Source organism: Epinephelus fuscoguttatus, linkage group LG13 (genome assembly GCF_011397635.1).
Source record: "Epinephelus fuscoguttatus linkage group LG13, E.fuscoguttatus.final_Chr_v1".
Lineage (NCBI taxonomy): Eukaryota > Metazoa > Chordata > Actinopteri > Perciformes > Serranidae > Epinephelus > Epinephelus fuscoguttatus.
In genome coordinates this window covers 26,952,410-26,968,433 of record NC_064764.1, presented here as the reverse complement: position 1 = coordinate 26,968,433, position 16,024 = coordinate 26,952,410, and the positions used below count along the sequence as shown (strand labels likewise).

The following is a 16,024-nucleotide window of genomic DNA, read 5'->3' as shown; positions in this document are numbered from 1 at the left end:
CTTGGAAAAGGAGAAGTGTTCACAAATATGGATTTTTAACAAATTTGTGACCAAAATTTGACAGAAACAGATCTAATGAGAGCATAAAAAAAGTTTCAGATCTTTTACCTGTGAAAAATAACAGCATTTAAAGTTGCAACATTATTCCACTGTAGGTCACTGAGTAACAACTGGAACTGAAGGTAAAGGTAGAGGGTGGTGCAGGCTCTCTCACTGCACATTTAGAGGAGAAAAATGTAGATAAATATCACAATGTGGGAACTTAAAGAGCTCAAACAGCAATTACAAATCAACGTCCAACCATTCTATTCCTTACATTTTGAAATTCTCTGCTTTTGCCACAGTTGCAACACATTTGTCTTGATCAAGAGTGAGGGTAGAATGGAGCGTGAGATGGATCGGTGGTTTGATGCGGCTTCTGCAGTGATCTGGGGATGAGCCAGAAGGCGAAGTTTTCAATTTACTGGTCCATCTACTTCCCAACCCTCACCTATGGTCATGAGCTCTGTGAAGTGACTGAGAGAATGAGATTGCAGATACAAGAGGCCGAGTTTCCTCCATAGGGTGGCTGGGCTCAGCCTTAGAGATAGGGTGAGGAGTTCGGACATCCAGACAGAGCTCGGAGTAGAGCCGCTGCTCCTTCACATCACAAGGGGTCAGGTGAGGTGGTTCAAGCGTCCAATCAGGATGTCTCCTGGGCGCCTCTTGTTAGAGGTGTTCTGAGCACGTCCCACTGGTAGGAGGGACACAGTGGAGGGATTACATATCTCATCTGGCCTACACGCTTTGAGGTTCCCCCAGGAGGAGCTGGAAAGCGTTGCTGTGGAGAGGGATGTCTGGGGTGCTTTGCTTGGCTTGCTGCCCCCACGACCCAGCCCCGGATAAGCGGATGAAAATGGATGAATGGATGCATCATAAAAACTTCCATCAACAATGCAAAGTGGTCATCAAAGCGCTGAACAGATGTTCCTCTACACAGATTATCTCCATATGGTTTGCTCCACAGGGCTAACTAAGCAATGTAATTCCCTCGAATGAGAAATGAAATGTGATTGAGGGCTGCAGCCGCTGAGTCTGAGCAGCAGCTGCTGGAGGCTCCTTCAAACTGACAGATGGTGTAATGTTCCTCTGCTTAAACTATATATAACCAAAAATAAATATTAGAATGATTTCCTACTTCAGTTCAGTATGTTCACATTTTAATTTGGATAAAGAGCACTGTAGGATCTTTGAGTCCAGCGTGACACATCAGATGCAGTTATTAGTGCTCATCATGTTTCAGCCTGTCGTCAACATGAATATGTGGGAGGAAGGTGATATGAGGTGAAAGCATGCCAGTCGCTGACAAATGAGGGTTGCTGTTTTTATTTTCAGCAGCTCAGCAAAGCATCTGGGGAATAACTGATCTATTTTTTCTATTGTGTGACAGTTGTATTAGCCTGTTTATATTGTGTGTATTCATTGTAGTAACAGGGTTTTGATGCTGCCTTCTTAGCCACACTTTTACCTGTTTAATACAGAAAAAAATTAACTGGGGAAGGCATATTAAAAGATGCATCACCAGCATGATCGTGACGATTGTCTTAGTGATATAAATACTGTATGGATATATCATTCAGCTCCATCTCAAACCTGCTTTTACTGCTCGATATAATATTATCTCCACTTTGGGTAGGCAAATGACACAAATACAGTCACGACTTTGCTCCTTTTAAAAGTTAAAAATGCACACGTTTGACAAAAGCAAATACTGACAGTAGCTCTGCTCTTACTAGTCATGACAAAGTCTCTTATTAGTCAGCCTCTGATCGCCATTGGGGACAAACAGGTTGAGACAGAACACAGGCACATTTTCTCTTTGTATCACACAGACCTGACACCTCCAGTCCTCGCTGTCTCCCCATGATGAACACGTGACAACACACAGTATTTGATCATGAATGCTGTGTGGAACAGTGTGTTACAGACGTTACCAGCGAGAGGTCAGCTGATACAATGGCTGCAATTCAATACATGGCCCTCTTTCACTTCCCCTTCATTCACTTCCAGCCTTAGGTAACAGCATATGTCACACAGAGGCCACTTATGCCTCTTTTTCACCACCATGGAATCGGATTCGTTGCAGTTCCTGCACCTAATTTAGAAACTGTTCAGAGCGTTCACCAAAATGAAATTGGTTAAGAACCTGAAAAGTTGGTTCTCAGCCAAAACCAAAAAGAAGCAGATTTTTCTTAACCTGAAGTGCGAAGTCAAGTGAGAAATTGTCTGGGGGGAAAAGGAGGATGCAGTGATCTCATTAACAGTCGGTCTGTCCTTATATATATCTGTAACAACAGGACAAAAGCGGGGGAAGTAAATGGTACGCACCTGCCCTTGAACACTTTCAGCCTAAACTATAACAGATCGCCCACAAGTTGAAGGTTTAGCGTTATTCTGCCTTTTACAAATCACCAGAAACACCTGCAGACTCGTTTCAGTGACGTTAAAGGATCTTTTGCAATACAGTGCTGCAGGGATGATGTTTTTTTTGTAGGCCATCATAGAAGTTAGGGTCACCTGGTTCCCTTCTCAAAAAGCCAATGGTATCCTTCCATTGGATTTTGGATCATTGCAGAACATAAGCCCTGTGGCAAACCAAAGTTTATGATACTTACATGTTGTGTTCACCAATATAATCTTCACAAATGAGCACTGCATTTATTATTTTTCAATCGTAAATGCACTTGCCAGAAGTACAAAATTAACATTAAGCTACAAACAAACTACACCACAGTCACATGACTTCAGCCTCACCATCACAATGAGGCTGTAAAGCCACGTTAGGTGTGATGATGCTCTGTAGTCTCATTTAGCCACTTGTTAGCCACTGCCATTTTGAGGACACATAAAACCTTATAAATTAATGAGTTGGGTATGTACTGACATATTTTTTGTCGTAGAACAAAACGTGTTAACCACAGACCTTATTCCAGGTATCTAACCAAAAACCCACTCAAACATTCCATGGACTTCAAGACAAAGGAACCAGGAGTGCTAAAATGCTAACCCTTTACTAGTTCCTGGAGCACTCTATACATTAGTACCCAAGCTGCAGCTTCTGAGGCTGACATCTATTGCATGTCTGTCCGTCCTGGAGGAGGGATCCCTCCTCAGTTGCTTTTCCTGAGGTTTCTACTGTTTTTTTCCCATTAAAGGTTTTTTTTTTGGAGGAGTTTTTCCTCATCAGCTGCGAGGGTCCTAAGAACAGAGGGATGTCGTATGCTGTAAAGCCCTGTGAGGCAAATTGTGATTTGTGATATTGGGCTTTATAAATAAAATTGATTGATTGATTGATTGATTGATTGAATTTTCATATCAATCACCCGTTAACATTTTTTTAGGACCCAATTGTAAACAAATTCAAGGGTGTGGCTGCTCTGAATGACAGGCTGTGTGTGGATAGTTGGAGGACAGTCGCAGCCATTGTGAAGGGATTGGAAGTAAAACGAACACAGCCAAAACTTAAAGTGACGAAAAGCTGAGTTGCAGGTTTTGTCTTTTAAATTACTATTATATTATAACTACAATATAATCTATTGAAGATGTGTCTGCAGGACTGTCAGTTACTGTTTGTAAACAGGCTCGCAAGTGAAAGTCAAAGTCAAAGCCAACCGTAGATCCACTCTCGGTTGGTGTTTCACCTCACTGTATTTGCATTTTTTTGCAGCAGTGTGTATCTTGGATGTGTGCTGCTTACAGTCTGGCACCTGGTTGCTAACTTTTGTAAAGCCCTGACCTCACCTGACGGCTGTGGGGGTACATCAAATAACAAGAAAATTTAAAAATACAGGCAGGGGACAGAGTCTCTGCAGAAAAATACACCACACACTTTTTGTGGGTCGTAAGTGATGACTGAGAGGGATTACTTCTGTATGAGTCTTTGTTTTTTTTTAATAGGAAAAAGAATATATCTACCTTATTTAGACAACAAAAGAACTGTAAAGCGCTTTGGATAATAAATGCAACCATTTTCACCTTTTGTTTGCTATAATGATTTACAGTGATGTCCACCATGAGGACTATACGCACCTAAAATATAACTTAAAACTATAAAACAAATTTCACACACATATAGATGAGATTTAATGGTAAATGTAGTTTATGTTTTTTTTTTTTTTTTTTGCAAAACAATTAACCCAAGAAAGCTGCATGTCATCATTTAAAACAATCAGACACAAAGAACAGAGTGTGGTCAACGTGGTGCAACATGGCATCGGAGCGTAAGAACACGTTTTCAACACTGAGCAGCCTGAGGGAAAATCTTAGGAATCAGAACTCACTGAGACGTCAGCTTTGGCAAAACTAACAAACAAACATTAACAAATATAAAGGTTAAACTGAAAGAACAGATTCATGGCAACTTATGTAAAAATACCGCATACACTCACACACATAGAAAAGACTTTGGTAACAACAGCAGATGGAAAGTAACAATCACTGTGTGTTACGGCTGTAGGAGTCCCTTTTCCCTCTGTAGATCTGCCCAGGTGTGCTGCATTACCTAACGAGGTGCGCTGCACAAAGAGGAGAGACGCCTCTGGCTTGGGAACTGCTGGTCCTGCTGCCTCTCAGCCTGGGATTTTACTGTCTTGTCTGCATGGTTTGTTGTCATGGATTTGACTGTTTTAAAGGTGTCTCGTGGTTATTTTGGGCCAGTGTTGGAGTTTTGTTCACCTTAGGGCCGCCCAAAGGTGGGTCGCAACAAATGGGGGCTCATCTGGGGCCGAACATCCACGAGATAATGTAAATGCAAGTTTTTGTTTGAGTGTTGAGGTCATCCCTTTTGTCAGACCAGTTGTGGTTTCAATTTTTAACTGACTGACTAGGTAGCCATTGGGTAGGTGTAAAAAGCTTGCCACTTTGTTATTTTGCCTTATTTTTTTCTGGTGGCAATCCTCAGCGGGGGCACGCTTCAGTGTATTACAGTTGGCTATTTCTTTGGTCTCCTGTGATGCAGTAAATTCAGAGTTTAAAGCCACCTCGAGCTTGGCAGGCCACTGAAGACTACCTAGGGTTAGCTTGCCATGTTGGTAGGCAGGTCAGTTTTCCTAGTTTTGCACTTTAGCAACTTAGTTGTGATTTCTTTTTGTTTGGTCACTTGTGGGCTGCTGTGTAAGCAGGATTTATACCTCTATGTCAAACTGACGCCGTACCTACAGCATAGGCCTACACCATACCCTACGCCGTGGTCTGATGTACACCTCCTCAGAAATTTAACTACACGTCACGGCGACGCAGAGCTCCTGTCCATTTTTGTGAGATGAAACCATTTCCCTCGGTGGAAACAAAGCTTTTATTTACTTTAATTTCACAGATAAGAAACAATAACTTGTGAAGACAGTAAAGCCTCCACAAAATAGCATTTTAAGTTGTGTATGATTTATCCTGGTTTCATATGAGTAGAAGAAATCTCCACTTGTCGCTAGGCTAATTCATACAATGTAAAATGCCATAGGCTTGTGCTAAAAACATTAGCATGTGGGGAAAATGTGTCCAGCAAGAGACCAATGTTTTGTCTGTGAATGCTGCAGGTTATATTGAAGCTGATTTGTGTACTTGTTTTTGAAGCTGTAGCTATTAAGCCATATCTAATGTGTGTTTTGAATCAACTAAACTCTACAGCACTTCACAGAAGCTATGCCGCTGACTAGTGTTATGGAGGTGTAACTGCAGAGTGACACAGACACACCACTGTACAAGTACAAATGCTCACAACAGTGTAGGCCACATGCGTCGGCTACGGCATAAGGCTCTGCATAGAGCTGACGTACAAGTATGAATCCCGCTTTTAGTGTAAGTTTGCAACATCTGTGTAGTGGTTAACTACATCGTGACCATTTTGTGATTTTCCACTATTTGGTGTGGTCACTTGTGTGTTACTGCTGTTGGGTATTTGTTGTAGCAAATTAGTTGTGACCTTTTTTGGGTTTGGGATGTAGTCACCCCACAGATCATTAGATCTTGTAGTGGTGGGTGTGGCTTCCCAATTCATCAGGTTCATTTGTGTTGCTGGTTTCCTACATCCATTACAGTAACTTGTGTATGTGGCTGGAGACCACATGGTGTCCATTTTGTGTTGTAGTAGTAGCAGTTCACTTTTGTTGGATCTTGGTGTGCTGCTGTTGGTCTACTAGTTATGATCCTTTTGGTTTGTGGCTGTTGCACTTCACTTTAGTGTTGGTCACCTGTGTTGCTGTTTTTGGCGTTGGTAGATGAAGTCAGTGTTTAGTTTTGTGGTGGTTTCTTTCTTTTTTTACCTCATGGTGGTAACCATTTTGTACCTCGTGGGAGTGGCATCCATTGATTTGGCTGGTTGACTTAGTTGGCCCTTTGTATAATAAGATCTTGTTTGATCCAAATTTGACCCAAGTTGACACCTTCTGTCAGCAGCAGTCCCAATCTGTTGTGACTTAATTACACCATTTGCTTTGTATTGAAGAGATGCTTGCATGTAGTGTTGGGGAAACTGAGCATCATTGTTTCAGATTTGAGCGCAAACTAGATTAATCTACGTACTCAGAGTTACCGAGGTGTTTTTCTGAGTGCTTTTGATCTGTGTTTACCTTTAACATAAAGCCTCTGTAAGCAGCACTCATTTCCTTATTGTTAAGTACACTTAATTTCAATGAATAAATAGTATTTGTCACTGAACTATGGTTTGTTACAGTTGTTCTGTGTTAAGCTTTAACTGCCTCAGTACTTGTGTGTGACTGAGCGACAGTGTGACAACCTATTTATTCATTGTTTTAAGGGTGGGGGTGTTGCGGCTGTGTGTGTTCTGTGTTGCTGTCCCCTTTCCCTCTATTGCAGATCTGCCCAGGTGTGCTGCATTGCCTAATGAGGTGCACTGCATCTGGCATGGGGAGGAGGTGCTTAAGAGCTTCGGTGCCAGCAGCAGAGGAGAGAGGCCTCTGCCATGAGGACTACTGGTCCTGCTGCCTCTCAGCCTGGGATTTTACTGTCCTCTTTGCAGGATTTTTGTTAATAACTCTTATGGATTTGATTTAAGGGATGTGGGTATTTTGGGTCAGTGGTGGAGCTTTGTTCAGCCCATAGGGCCGCCCAAGGGTGGGGCGTAACACCGTGCCAAAGTCTTTGGCTTTTTCCAGAATAAATTTAGTTTTGTTGGATTGATAATTAAATTTAACAGGCAAGTAAACAGAGATCAGTCCTACATTAGAAGTCTCTCAGTATTTAAAGGGTGTGCAGCTTTGAAGAGCGCTAAAAAGAAGCCTTACTGTCGTGAGCTGAAGAACTGGTTGGCAAATTGACACATTAATCTCAGTGTCCTTCAACAAGATCCATTATCGTCACTGTTCCTCTACATCAGTTGTCTTTGCTCTTTGTCTTTTCTGGGCAAACGTAAGACAAAAGCATGTCTATCATGTTCTTGACAATGACTTGAGGAGGATGGAGGGCGTGAGGAAGGTGGTGCGCTGAACTCATTTGCCAGGCGTCCACCAGCAGCACGTTCAGTCCTTTGAACATGGACCGCAGCACCATATCGAGCTGCAGGGAGTACCAGTCACTGTTGTACAGGCTCACCTCTTGGTCCAGGGCTTGGAGGTTGCCCGAGCGGATCACAACGATCGTCCCAGGCGCTCGGTCCAGAAGCTGCACCAGCGAGCGTCTAATGTGACGGAGCCGCCGTATGTACACCTCCACAGGAAAGGTGCTGAAATGGGCCCAGATGCTGAGGACGACAATGGTGTTAGGACCCCCAGAGAGGTTGTCCAGCTCATTTGAAATGTACCGCAGCTCTCTGGACATGACAGTGGAGAAGCGGATGGGTGGGCCATGGCAGCGGTACTTCAAGAGAATATTATGGGTGCTGTCCACCGCCATGAAAGGCCCGACGTTTTTAGGACTGTGCAGGTTGAACTCCTTTAAACCTGGGGAAAGTGAAATGAATGGAATTTGCAGTGGGAAAGATACACAAGGCAGAGTGTAAAGATAAAAGATGAGACAAAAAGACATCACTCACCTGGTACTAAAGCAATGAGGTACTCAAACCACTGCCTGACGGTTGAGTCTCCGTACATGTTGATCACCTTGTTCTTCAAACACTGAGTGGTGGCAGATGATTCATTGAACTGGCGCATTGTAACGCCATTTAATGGCCTCCATGTGTCCTCGTAGTAATATCCAGATGGTTCTAGCTTAATAGGTTCTGGTTTTATACTGCTGTTTTCTACCTCTACTTTATCTGATACAAAGCGAGAAATGTTGCAGACAAAATTAAATTAATGGAATAAATCAAATCATTTAACATGACGCACAAAAGTTTCTCTGCAGGTATACTGTACCTTTCCTGGGAGGCAGCACGATGATTTTGTCGGGTCCTGAAGCGTGTATGTGAACTTTAATGTTTACACCACTACGATAAAAGAAACAGAATTTAGTGTTAAAACACTGTCAAAGGTTGAATCTGGTCATATTCTATATTTTTGTTACTGTGAACAAACCTCATGAAAAAAGACCCAAACCAACAGTCTTAACACTTTCCGCTTTTTTGTACCTGATTCAGAATGGAGTCAGTCAAATCGGATTTCAGGATGACAGTTAGCCCTCAGAGCTAATGCGTGCTAACTACACCGACGATGGATCGTAAAGGTGCAACATTTTTGGCCGGCAGTATCATTGCTGTGAGCTGTAAATCCAGCACTTCGAACCACAACGCAGAAGATAATGTTATCTTGGAGCCCCCCCCCTCCTCTGGGAAGCTGCCTCCATCTCACGCAGACTCACCCTGGGTCTAGGTCTGCAACTGCCTGTACCACAGAGCAGCGTAACAGTGAGGAGCGCTCACTCTAAGCTACAAGTTGGGGTAGGAAAAATCCAGTGTTTTTACTGGTTTTAATTACCTTGTCCTTTTGTTTTTGGAGATGAGGAGACCTCTGCAGATAATTCAGCTCTCTGTAAAACCTCCTGAACAAAGACCACTGAAGGAACTCTAACCAGAAGAAGTTTAAGCTGGCTGCAAACTGCAATCCTCACCACTAAGTACCACTAAGTCCCCATGAATCTTACACACCGGACACAAATATACTGTATGTCATATTATGAAATGTTTCCCTACAAACCTCTGGAAGAGCAATGCTTCTTTGTTGGTGATGAGGTGTTTCAGGTAGCCTCCTTTGGCGTGGTTGATTCTGGTGTCACAGCTGAGCATCTTCGGCTTGTAGCAGTACCAGGGCTCTCCTGTGTAAAGGTCTGTGTAGTTGCACAGAGGCTGCTGGTCAGGGGGGAGGCACATGTTACACACAGTAGTTTCAGACAGGAAGCCCAGGCGAAACAGGCTCTTAAAAAACACTCTATCAGGCCGTTCCTCCCTCAGCCGTCGCAGCACAGCAACAGCCTCACTCGAGTGCACCAATGTTATCTCAACATGTGCCATCCCCTCCCAGAGGAGCGGGAACATAGCGGAGTAAAATCCATTCCTGTGGTCCAGCACTTTACCTGCTACACCTGCTCCAACCTCCGGGGAGTGCAGTCTGGCCAAAAGGAAATCCCCACCGTAGCGTTTGGGGCGCCCCTGGAAGTCATGCATTTGGACGAGTACCTCCAGCTGGTCGCCCAAATGCCACTCCCTTCCTCCCTTAGTGGGAAGGATGGCGAACAGGCTGTGGACGGGGTCGCTCGTCTGGCGCAGGGAGGTTGGTGCAGAGTGAGGCGGAGGCCCAGGCCAGGCAATAGAGTCCAAAAGGTAGCGCTCTTCCAGCTCATCTTCAGGGGAGGGTTTCTGGCCCAGATGGGCACAGAAGGTGCGATTGTGATGGAAAGTGGGAAGATTCTCTGGGACGAAGGATGATTGGATCCTGCTCTGGAGCTGGTAGAGGGCTGAGACGGTGTGGCAGTTCCAGTTCTTAAGAAAAAGGGAGATTTAAAAGGTGCTGCATGAGAAATGAACATCAACCTATGACTGGCAGATACAAATGTATAATGGAGCAAAATACTCTTGAGGTTCTGTGCTTTAACTGTCCCCATGAGCTTCAGTGTTATTAAAAAGATCGATAAAATGCCGTTAAAACATAAAAGGGTAAATGATGGTCCATCCATTCCCCTTCAAGTTAACTGAGGACTCCCATGTGTAGCCCAGTTTTCTGCTCACCTCCACAGTGTGGATGTTGCGCAGCAGGAAGATGAGGCCAGACAGGGCTAGGAAGAGAAAGATGAGGGCATATTTGGACGGATTTCGGCACATGGTGACCTTCTTCTGTCTCCCATGATCAGGCCCTGTGTCACTCTAATCTGTCACATCTGCGATGATGGCATCATTTCGTCATCAGCAACCAATCCTGGCGAATGAACTCTGTCAACGAGAAGGAGGCACAAACAGACAACTGTTTATAAAGAAGCACAAAAATCATACTGTCTTTACATCTCTGTGTTGTCTGTCATGATCATGCTTTATTCTGCCGTTAAAGTTGCAAAGGCTGCATTTTCCACGGCTCTTTTTAGTTATCGTTAGTAATTTTTTGTAGTTTTTGTGTAGTTTTGCCCTCTTTTCTGGTTAAAAGAGGTTGTATTTTTTTTAATTGATATTCAGTTGTATGCAGAGACCGCAAATGTCCATCTTTAGAAAAGGAATTTATTGTTAGTTTGGACGTGAGGGTGATGTTGTTTCACGAGTGTAAATGTATAGCATCCCAATTTATTTAAAGGGACAGTTCACTCCTATGCAAGAAATACATATTATTCCTTGTATTCGTAGTGCTATTATCAGTCTAGATTATTTTGGTGTGAGTTGCCGAGTGTTGGAGAAATCGGCCGTAGAGATGTCTGCCTTCTTTTTAATACCATGGAACTAGATGGCACTCAGCTTGTGGCGCTCAAAACATATTTGAAAAACTCAACAGCATTGTCTCTTTCTAGAAATCATGACCCAGTTGACCTTGTGAACAGTTTCATGTAGGAACAATTTTCTTTCAAACTACACCGGCAAAATGAATCACAGCGCAGAAGGAAGCGTGCATCTACTCGTGGACGAGAGGCTTGTAAATATTAACTAATTAATGTAAAACCTCAGCTAGCTCAGTGGTGCTACGTGAACTAGCGGAAGACACTTCCCCTGCACGGTGATCGAGTTGTTGGGTGTAGTTCGGTACAAAGAAAATAGTTCCCACATGAAACTGCTCACAGCAAGGTCTGTGGATTATCTTGAGTGACCAGGTCATGATTTCTTGTAAGACAAATGTATGTGTACGGCTGACATCTCCAACGATCAGCAACTTACACCAACAATCCAGACTGATAAACAGCACTACAGGTAAGAGGAAAAATATGTATTTCTAATTTTGGAATGAACTGTCCCTTTAAGAAAAATGACATCAGTATCATCATAATTGTAATTATACATGAAATTATAGTGTGTTGTTAATACTGATGCATTAATGTGTGAGCAGCATTTTTCTGTTGTATCTGGTTGAGAGGAAACTAGTCTACACACAGCTTGGTGGTTTAGTCCATGTTCCCGACCTAAAATACTATACTGCAGTCCCCACAGCCGCAGGTCAGACACACACTCGCACATTTGAGGAAGCACGGCAAGTTACAGACAGAAGCAAATATATTTACAGTTTCCTGATCACTTGTTCCTGCAGAAATCAGCTGTAACCTGGTGGCCTGTTCAATCATTTGTCTTCCTCATTAAAAGCAATTTTGTTGCACTCTGTCTCTTGCAGTACATAACCAGACTATTTCCTCTCTTCCTTACCTTTGCCCACTCGCATGTGTTTTGGTAATGGACTCTGACTGATGAGCAAAAAGAACTGTTTTCCATCACCAACTCCTTTCTATCACTGTCTTGGTGAAGAGACTGCCATGACACCCGGACACAGATACAGACACAGCCTATAACTACTCTACCACTCCAGCACTGAGTCCTCCTGCACCTGACCCGTGTTACCTCATTCTTATTGCTTCATTCACCTCCTTCAGAGTTAGCGGTCATAATGTGTAATCACTCACTTCCTCCACAAACAGTGACTTGAAAACAAACCACAGATGTTGACACAGGAAGTGGTAAAAAAACATTAAGTCATCAGTGGTTCTCTTCTTGAACAGGGTGTTTTAGCTCCAGTGCTTCATGCAATACCTTCAAGCAATTAATGTGATTGTTCCTGTAACACCAACTGTGCCTGATGTCAGCTCCATTTTAGTCTCATTACCTCTCAATTCTAAATTCAGTGGTGCTTGTGTTCAGCCTCTGTTTCTATTACACTGCACCCTGATATCTTTTTGCTTTCATATTGTAGAGGAGAATAGTTCAAAACCCCTTTGAGTAACCTATGATATATATGCCACAGCAGTAAAGAAAGACCGTCATGGCCTTGTTATGCCTGCTGGCAGTGCACTGGGGCCCATGGGGTGGTGATGATTCAGATTGCCACCTTGGAAATACACCTGTGTTCAAAGAAGAACTCAAAAATGGAACCATTTGAAAACCCAACTCTGTCATGATAAAGTTACATGAATAATTCCTTATTTTCTTGCTATATACAGGTACGCAGTGATGATTGTTGGATAACATGTATGTTGATCATGTTGCCAAATGTCTAGTCTCTATTTGATCATGTGAAAAGACGATGATACAATAGCTAGTTCAGGTGCAAAATCTGTCAGGACTAATAAGCTGAGCACATCTACAGGTCCGACGAGCAGTCATGCCTTTTAAACATGAAAGCGGCAGTCAGAAAGAACAAGAGAAAAATGACCCAGAAGAAAAAGTAGCAGAACTCCCTCGATTAAATTCGTTTGGCTTTTTCATAACCAGTTGGCAGTGGTGTGTGTTTGCGCGCCTTATAACAAGTTACTAGCGTGCACCAGGGCCCGTCACAATAGCGTGCAATGGGGTCCATTATGCCACTGGAGAGACTTATGTCCTCAGGTGCGAGCCTGTGCAAGTCTGGAGATTATTTGATTGTGAGAAAAGTAGATTAGGTGTCCATTTCCGACCAAGTGCTGACTGTAAGAACCGCCCAAAAGGTGTAAGGGAAACGAAAATGAACAAGAGAAATGAAGGCACAGGTGGTGCCAAAAGAAAGGGTGGCCACAGGGATTCCTTTGTGTCACCTAAGTAACACAATCTACATCTTCTGTTACCCAACCATCAAAGAAGGTCTGGGGTAATTCCTCCCAGAGGAAATTTTTGGAAACTTAACAGCTAAACGGAGCATTTTAGAGTGCCATTTTAGGGAACCTGCATATGATGTACAGGAAAAAGCACATAATGAATTCTTTATGACATTTTGTTTTATATACACTTTCATATACTAACATTTTACAGTGGGACAACAGCCTATGGGGGACTCTGAGCATTTGAATATTGGGGACACCACATTTAGGCTTTGCTGCACCATTTAATTAATTCTGCTTATCTTAGACCTGTTGTCCTCGTTCGTGGACACTTTTTTGCGCTAGTGGTACTATGAGCACAGTACACTGATACACTAATCCATGTTAAAACAAGATGGTAACCATCTCTGCCAAGTCAGTCTGCAGCCGACCCCGTCACAAAAGTGGACAAGGTGCAAAACCCGATGGCATTTTATGATTGAAACTTGTTTATTTATGCTAAACCAGTCTGACCAGTTTTGGAACAGTAACAATCGGAGACGCTGTTAATTAGGAAGTATTTATTTGAGGACATTGGAGCTTTATTATGGCAGCATATTACACAGGCCAATGAGGTGCGACTGATAGTTCTTACAGACAAAAAAGACATTCCTAGCTTGGAGTATGGAGCAGGGAAAATTTGTGTGGAGTTACAAAATACAACAACACAGTTAAGTTTTTGCACAGCCATTGAAAGGAACAGTGTTGGGGCACTGAAATAAACAGTTTTATACTTTAGTACACACTTGTGAGTATTAAAAATAAACCGCATGTCTCCATATGAGCACATCATTTAGTTCAAGTAGTTATCACATCCTACTGATGCCACACAGCTTGGAGAAATTAAAAATGTGTGCCAAACAAAAGCTCAGGTCTCAGGAGGATATCATAATTACTCGCCTGCATCCCATTAATCTATCATTTGGGCTACAAGATGCCAGAAAACAGTGAAAAATGGATCACACTCCATGAAGCCCAAATTAATATTGATATTCTGGTTTTTGACCCAGAGTCAAAAACCTACAATTGATCTTTTAAACTGCAAACATTTATGATTTATGGACATTTCCCCCCCCAAAAAACAACAACTTAATCTATCAAAATTGTTGCAAATAATTTCCTGTCATTCAACCTATCAGTTAATCGACTAGCCGTTGCAGTTTGAACCCTACATATGCACAAACACTACTTTAAATCAAGGTGATTGAGCCTGCTGTTTAACCTGAATGTTATCGACGCATATTCATTATGTTAACAGACATACTGACTGTCTTACAGTCATTACGTTGCTTTTAAAAATAGCTCTGATGACAGTAAACAATCCTCCTCAGTCCAATCTTCCATCTTGAGATTCATCACTAACGGTCCGATGTTTATATTAACATATCACATGAACGGTGACGACAAAGAAACGGACGGTTCATAATATGTAAAACATACATAGAAATTACAACAAACATGTCTACTACCATTTAAAACACCGTCCCTTTGTTAGCTAACGTTAACACCGGTGATGCAGCCCCATAACGTTACTCACACATTACGTCGACGATTAGCATGATGTCGGACCGCAGGGTGATGAAGCTAACGGCTGCCCGGAGGAGACGACACAGAGGCGGCTTGGCTGCCACATCGGAGGCGGTGTAGTAGACTGGAGGAGTGTCCTGGTTATTGAGAGGTGTCGGTCATCATGATGGGAGGAAAACAGGACCCGGTGGGCGGTGGGTTTATGTCTGGGTTTATGGGTGGTTGAAGGTGCAGCGTCCTCTGCTGGTCAGTAATATACAACTTGAGTGTATAAAAGCTGTAACATGTAAAAAGTAAAAGTACGGAAGCTCGTAAGGAAAATAAAGAAGAATTCTAATATTTAATCGTAATAACATCCTGCAAGCTGCACCCTATATACAGTGTGGTATTTGTAGCCTACATGTGACTGTACATAATCATCCAGTACATGTAACTTTATATCCATACAGTATTTATTTCTGTGCACTATTTATAGGCTTTACAAGACGTAGACGTTTTATTTGATTTTTGTTCTTAATCATCACAGCGTAACACCAAGTCAGTTAAACTTCAGAGATATCAATTTGTCCTTTTAGGAAGCACAAGTGATTGTGAATCAGTTTCAGCTGCTGTGGTGCAAATGAAAGTGACAACAGGTGCAATGGAGAGACAAAAACAAGACCCAAAATAGGGAATGGTTTTACATGTGGTGGCCACAGACAGCTGCTCCCTCCTTATCCTTCCTGACTGATTCTTCTCTAGTTGTGTGTTCTGCTAGTGTCCTTGTCACTACTGGTACCTGCAGCCCAGTCAGGTTGCACAGGTAGTCCAGCTCCTCCAGGATGGTGCATCCATACATGTGGGTGGAAGAAGGTTTGCTGTGTCATCCAGCACAGTCTCAAGGCCGTAGAAGGACATCAACCCAGCAGAAGGACCGGTATCAGCTCCTTTGTGTGAGGAGGAACAGGAGGAGCGCTGCCAGAGCCCTACAAAATGACCTCCAGCAGGCTACTGGTGTGCATGTTTCTGACCAAACTGTCATTACTGAGAAACTATTTGAACACTTCTTCAACTCATGAGTATCAATCAGGCCACCTACCAAAATGCTCCACCACTACAATTTGTAGTTACTCTATTTCTGGTGATTAATACCTTCTTTATAGGATGTTTGACTGGTCAGGACGGAAATGACCAGCCTCTTTTCTCATTTAAATCTAGTAACTAAAGTACAAGATCCAGGGACTGTTCAACTTTTGACATTCCTATGCACCTTTTATGATGAAATGAACTACAAACTGGCCTCAAACTAGAGTCTTACATTCCCTTTAGCTTTATTAAAGCTTTATTAACTGATGTTTTTATA

The 16,024-nt window shown here is 42.7% G+C and overlaps 1 protein-coding gene across 1 annotated transcript; it reads right to left on the bottom strand.

Annotated features, from left to right (window-relative positions):
• Positions 1–4,027: 4,027 nt before the first annotated feature.
• Positions 4,028–14,918, bottom strand: nxpe3 (neurexophilin and PC-esterase domain family, member 3). Its single transcript, XM_049594517.1, has 6 exons — positions 14,693–14,918; positions 10,151–10,351; positions 9,123–9,904; positions 8,346–8,416; positions 8,024–8,245; positions 4,028–7,931 (listed from the first exon to the last, which is right to left on the bottom strand). The coding sequence occupies exons 2-6, from the start codon at positions 10,241–10,243 to the stop codon at positions 7,366–7,368; spliced, it is 1,734 nt and encodes a 577-aa protein (XP_049450474.1). The 5' UTR covers positions 10,244–10,351; positions 14,693–14,918; the 3' UTR covers positions 4,028–7,365.
• Positions 14,919–16,024: the final 1,106 nt, after the last annotated feature.